The 6,284-nt window shown below is 48.2% G+C and overlaps 1 protein-coding gene across 1 annotated transcript; it reads left to right on the forward strand.

The window, feature by feature from the left end:
• Window positions 1–1,785: 1,785 nt before the first annotated feature.
• On the forward strand, window positions 1,786–2,894 carry LOC119696836 (endogenous retrovirus group K member 19 Pro protein-like). The gene is made up of 2 exons (XM_038126677.1): window positions 1,786–2,052; window positions 2,676–2,894. Exons 1-2 carry the CDS (start codon window positions 1,786–1,788, stop codon window positions 2,892–2,894), a joined length of 486 nt encoding a protein of 161 aa, XP_037982605.1.
• Window positions 2,895–6,284: the final 3,390 nt, after the last annotated feature.

The following is a 6,284-nucleotide window of genomic DNA, read 5'->3' on the forward strand; positions in this document are numbered from 1 at the left end:
CACGGCAGCCCCCCCCCAACCCCAACGCCCCCCCCGCACACCCCCTTGCCCCCATGCCCCGGCTTCCCAGCCGCCCACCCACCCTCAGTATCCCTCGCACGGAACCTCAGAAACCCCCCACAGTACCACCCCCACCCTCCCACGTGCCTCAATCCTGTGTGTGCTGTGCTACCCGAGTTGTTGCCATCCCAGCGCCACTGCAAACCCCCTGTAGCCAAGCCTTGCCGTGTCCTTCCTCAAATCCACCCCAGTCCCAAAAAGCTCTGCCAAAGCCAGCTCCAACACAACACAAAAGCATAAGGGTCGCTCTCGCTCTCACTCCTCCTCCTCCTCGGACAGCAGTGACAGTGACTCTGATTCTGATACACAGTATATTGATGCATGGGCCCAAATTAAGCTCGAAGCCGCAAAGGCAGGAGATTGGGAAATGGCACAGAGAATTTCTGCCTTCCCAGTAGATTATAAAAAAGGAAAAATAGGGGGGACCACTACCCAAAAAACGTGGGAACCTCTAACAAATAAGGAACTCATACAGCTAAGGAACACAGCTAAAGAACATGGCAGAAACTCTCATATTTTTAGAAATTTCCTAGAAGCCACGTTCTCAGCCCATATCTTGGTACCCCACGATATTAAGAATATGGCCCACTGCCTCCTTTCCCCAGCAGAATATATGTTATGGGAAAGGCATTGGAAAAAACAATTGAAAACATTATCAGATTCATATGCTAAAAATGCTGATAGGCCAGATCTTACAGTTGAACAGCTGGCCGGTGAAGGGGATTTACAGAAACCTAATGATCAGGCTGATACCTTACCTAAGGAAGCATTGCAGGACCTGGCTATGGCAGCAAAAAACCTCCTTACTTCTTACCCCAGATGATTCCATTCCTTCCCAACATTTTTCTAATATCAAACAAGGAGTAGAAGAAAGCTTTATCAAATTTGTGGATAGAGTTAAAGATGCTCTAGAAAAACAGATAGAGAGCACAGAGGCAAGAAAAGAACTGTTGTGTAAACTTGTCATGAGTAATGCTAATGAAAAATGTAAAACAATTCTGAGGGCTCTACCCCTGGACACAGAACCTACCATAGAGCAAATGCTGGAAAGCTGCACACATCATTTGTCCAGTGAAAATACAGTGGCAGAAGCAGTTTCTAAGGGTATTGCTGAAGGAGTTTCTGGTGCATATGCAGCTATAGCTTCTAAAGACCAGGCTCGCTGCCTGTACTGTGGTGATTTGACACATTTCATGAGGGACTGTCCAGACAGGCTGCCTGCCCGATACCCTGGCCACACCTACCGAAGGCCCCAGCACCAGCCACGCTCCCAGCCGTATTCGGGAAACGGGTCTCGGAGCCCGGTGGAGCCCCGGGCTATGACAACAAATCAAAGGCCACCCAGACCCATCCACGCACCACCCCGGGAGATTCCAGAACACCTGAAGAGGGTCCAACACACAGAGCGACACCGATGGGAACAAGACGCCAGCTGGTAACTGCTCTGTCCATTGACTTTAAAAATAAGATGTTTATCGTGTTCCCACAGGCAAACGTGGGCCAAAAGGCGGTCCTTCTAACATCTTAATTATAGGTGACACTGTCCATAGCCCAAAGGAGATCTTTGTTGTTCCAGAGGTGCAAACAGTGCACTCAGGACAAGAAATCTTTGTTCAGGTGTACTGCACGGACTTACCATATTTTCTTTCAAAGGGAACTCCAATTGCACAGGCTTTTCTACTCCCAAAGAATCACAGGGAGCAGCTTCCTCTCAACCCTACAGCAATGTGGGCACAAGTTGTGGGACCAAGTAAGCCTACCATCGAATGTGGTCTCACCTGCAGAGGAGAAAAGTTCCACCTGCCAGGGATGCTGGACACCGGTGCTGATGTGACCATCATCGCTCGCACAGAGTGGCCAGCACACTGGGATCTACAGCCAGTGCCAGGCATGATTTCAGGGATCGGTGGAGCCACAGTGTCCATGCGGAGCAAGAACAACGTCCTCGTCAAAGGGCCTGAAGGCAAGCTGGCAACCATCCGCCCATTCGTGGTAAGGGCCCCCCATCACCCTTTGGGGAAGGGACATTCTATCCCAATGGGGGGCTTCCCTACGTATTCCCAGACAGGATTTCTAACTGGGGCCACTGAGGAGCGCGCACTGCCAGATACTCCTCAGCTCACCTGGAAAAGCCATAACCCGATCTGGATCGAGCAGTGGCCCCTTTCCGAAGAAAAGCTGCGCACACTACAAGCTCTCGTGGAAGAACAGCTGGCCACAAAAGAAGAACCAAAGGCCACATCGTTGAGACCACCAGCCCTTGGAACTCTCCAGTCTTCGTACTGAAAAAGCCTGGAACGGACAGGTGGAGGCTCCTCCACGACCTTCGCAAAATCAACGAAGTTGTCGACGACATGGGCCCCTTACAGCCAGGCCTGCCCTCCCCATCGATGCTGCCTAGAGACTGGACACTTGCTATCATAGACATTAAAGACTGTTTTTTCAGCATACCTCTGCACCCTCTCGATGCCCCACGGTTTGCTTTCTCGGTGCCATCCCTTAACAGAGAGGCTCCACTTAAAAGATATCATTGGCGTTTTCTGCCTCAAGGATTAAAGTCCAGTCCTACTATATGCCAGTGGTATGTTGCTCACACCCTGTCTCCTGTTCGGAAGCTATTCCCAGAGGCAATCATCCACCACTATATGGATGACATCCTGGTCTGTGCATCAGAAAAAGCTTACCTGGACAAAGCAGTTAAAAAGACTATTGAAACCATAGAAAAAGCAGGATTTGAGATCCGTGAGGACAAAATACAGTACACCAACCCATGGACTTACCTTGGCTTCCAGATCCGGGAAAGGACCATCGTACCCCAGCAGCTCGCCATCTGAGACGACCCAAAGACCCTGAGGGACTTACACAGCCTGTGTGGATCCATCAACTGGGTGCGTCCCCTGCTAGGAATCACAACAGAGGACCTCGCTCCCCTGTTCAGCCTTCTCCGTGGCCACGAGGATCTGGACTCTCCGTGCACTCTCACAACAGAGGCCCGAGATGCCATCACCAAGGTCCAAGAAGCCCTGTCTTCACGCAAAGCCCATCGCTTTGAACCCAGCCTGCCCTTCCAGTTCGTCATTTTGGGAAAAGCACCTCGGTTTTATGGACTGATTTTCCAGTGGGACACTCAACTTAGAGACCCTTTGCTGATCCTGGAGTGGATCTTTACAAATAACCAGCCTAAAAAGACGATTACCACCTTCCAAGAAATCATGGCACATCTAATAAAAAAGGCTAGATCCCGCCTCCGCTCTCTTGCAGGGTGTGAGTTCACATGCATATACTTGCCACTGACCACTGGGGACCTGGAGCATTTGCTTCAGACCAATGAAAGTCTCCAGTTTGCCCTAGATAGCTATACAGGCCAAATTTCAGTTCATATCCCCAAACACAAACTTTTTAATCAGGATGTGACCTTTCATCTGACCCCAAAATTAGTCCAAAGCAGGACTCCTCTCAAAGCTCTAACCATCTTTACAGATGGCTTAGGGTCATCCCACAAGTCGGTAATGACATGGAAAGACCCAAATACCCAAAAATGGGAATCTGATATTGAAATAATGGAGGGATCTCCACAGATTGCAGAGTTAGCAGCTGTTGTCAGAGCCTTTGAGAAATTCAAAGATATACCCTTCAATTTGGTCACAGATTCGGCTTATGTTGCTGGTATAGCTATGAGAGCAGAACATGCTCTTCTCAAGACCTTTCCAATCCAAAGTTACACCAATTGATTTCTGCATTAACACGCCTTATTTCCAGCAGAAAGCAACCCTATCATATAATGCATGTGAGGTCACACACCGACCTCCCAGGCATCATCACAGAAGGGAACAGGAGAGCGGATGCACTAGCCATGGCAGTAGAGACTGCTAATGTTCCTAACATCTTTGCCCAGGCAAAGTTGTCACATGCATTTTTTCACCAAAATGTACCTGCCCTTATCAGAATGTTCAAGCTTTCAAAGGAGCAGGCAAAAGCTATTGTTGCCACATGCCCGAGCTGTCAAAACTACCAGATACCATCCATGGGGACAGGAGTCAATCCCCGAGGTCTGAACAGCTGCCAGCTGTGGCAGACAGATGTAACTCACTTCACACCCTTTGGAAGGTCAAAATACGTGCATGTATCGGTCGACACCTTTTCAGGAGCAGTGTTTGCATCATCACATACAGGAGAAACTGCACAGCACACCATAAAGCACTTCCTCCTTGCCTTCGCTACCCTGGGAGTACCAAAGGAGATTAAAACAGACAATGGACCTGCCTATACCTCTCGTAAGCTAAAAGAGTTCTTCAGTGAGTGGGGAATAGAACACAAGACAGGCATACCTGCAAACCCCACGGGACAATCCATCGTAGAAAGGACACATCAAACCCTCAAAAGAGTCCTCAATCAGCAGCAAGGAGAAACAAGAGCCATATCTCCAGTTGAAAGACTTTGCAAGGCTCTCTATGTCATCAACTTCCTAAACTGTACAACATCAGAGCCTGACCCACCAATACTTCGGCACTTTGCAAATACCAGCCAAGCAAAGCTCACCGAGAAACCACCTGTGCTGGTGAAGGACCCAGAAACACATCAAATCACAGGACCTTTCCAACTGATCACTTGGGGAAGAGGGTATGCATGTGTTCTACTACCATCAGGTCCAAGGTGGTACCCAGGAAAAAACATCAAACCATACCTAGGCACCGCAAACACTACCGCTACAAACACTGACAAGAACCCTCCTGAGTCAAAACACAAGTCCTCCTCAGAACCAAACAAGCTCTGCCTGGAGACGAAGACGTCGCCGAATCTCCACATGCATAGGGAAAGACCGTCCCACCACTCGACAGCAGACAAAACAGAAAGCTGAATAACGTTCTGCTGCATTTAGCCAGAAGCTAGACATAGCTTGGACACAAAATTGTTCTCTGAACCTTAGAATTTTATGTTTTTAACCCCTCTGTACCCTAAAAACCCTATTGTTCCCCTCTCTTGCCTCTTACCAAAAAACCTACACCTACCCCCCCTATCCTTAGCCTATTAGAAAAAAAAAAAAAAAAAAAAAAAAAAAAAAAAAAAAAGGGGGGGGGGGAAGGAACAAGGGAGAAAACCCTAACCCTCTTGTCATAAAGATAACAAATTTTGCTTATATTCCCTATCAGAAGCCCCATTACTGTCCAAAGATGAAAAATATCTCCGTTGGTGCTGTCCTTATTGCTGCCTGGATGCTCCTCACCGTACCATATGCCATCGGTTGGATTAGCCCACAGCCTAGTCATAATGTTTGGGTAACCTTAGCAAAAACATTAAAACAGGATAACATGTGTTTATCCATGGGAAGTGTTGATAACCCACTTTCCACATGTCTAGTAGGAATTCCCTTCGCAGCCGATGACTGGCTTGTCTATAACACAGAGCTCCTCCGCACCACAGGTAAGAGACCCAACCTGGTAGATACTTGGGACGAGTGGACAAAAATGTTGCCCAATGCTCTAGAGGAACCCCAAGAATTGGACCTGCTGGGGTCCTCCAAGGCAACATATTGCGTCAAATTCTACTTCAGGTGCCTGAAGAATAATTGGCCAGAAATTGACCAGACCAAAAAACACATATCGAAAAGATGTATCACCCATTAACAAAGCCTATAACCCTCCTGATTGGTGTAATTACACTGCTCCTGTGATCTCTGTGTCCTCTCTCAATCCCAAAGTATTACCCAAAGGGAACGTTTCTCATCTGTGGTGACAGAGTGTGGGCTGGGATTCCCTCTCGACTCCAGGGAGGTCCCTGTACCCTTGGGAGACTTTCTGCCCTAACTCCAAATATCACCTTGTTACACAATTGGAAAAAAGAAAGTGAATTAAAACGCCACAAAAGGTCCTACACAGAATTTGATGAAAATTGCGATCCCAGATTATACAATTGGAACAAACCAAAAAAGATTGCTGTCTCCCTATTCCTACCATGGGTAGCTGCAGCCAAGGCCCTAGGTGAAATAAATCACCTCGGGTGTTGGCTCAGTAAGCAGGCTAATGCTACATCTGCAGCCCTGAGCGATCTCTTAAAGGAAGAAGAAACCACAAGACATGCATCGCTCCAAAACCGAGCAGCAATTGACTTTCTGCTGCTGGCCCACGGACACGGCTGCGAGGACTTCGAAGGGATGTGCTGCTTCAACCTCTCTTCACGCTCGGAATCCACCCATGCGAACATCCAGAAACTGAGGGACCTTGTGA

The sequence above is a fragment of the Motacilla alba genome, unplaced genomic scaffold, assembly GCF_015832195.1.
Source record: "Motacilla alba alba isolate MOTALB_02 unplaced genomic scaffold, Motacilla_alba_V1.0_pri HiC_scaffold_486, whole genome shotgun sequence".
Taxonomy (NCBI): domain Eukaryota; kingdom Metazoa; phylum Chordata; class Aves; order Passeriformes; family Motacillidae; genus Motacilla; species Motacilla alba.

What these genes read in the sequence shown, in the direction of transcription:
- LOC119696836 (XM_038126677.1), top strand. Translation starts at nt 1,786, where the DNA reads ATGTGGGCACAAGTTGTGGGACCAAGTAAGCCTACCATCGAATGTGGT. An exon ending in CAACCATCCGCCCATTCGTG is followed by an intron (nt 2,053 to 2,675) that starts GTAAGGGCCCCC and finishes CCTGTTCGGAAG; the next exon opens with CTATTCCCAGAGGCAATCAT.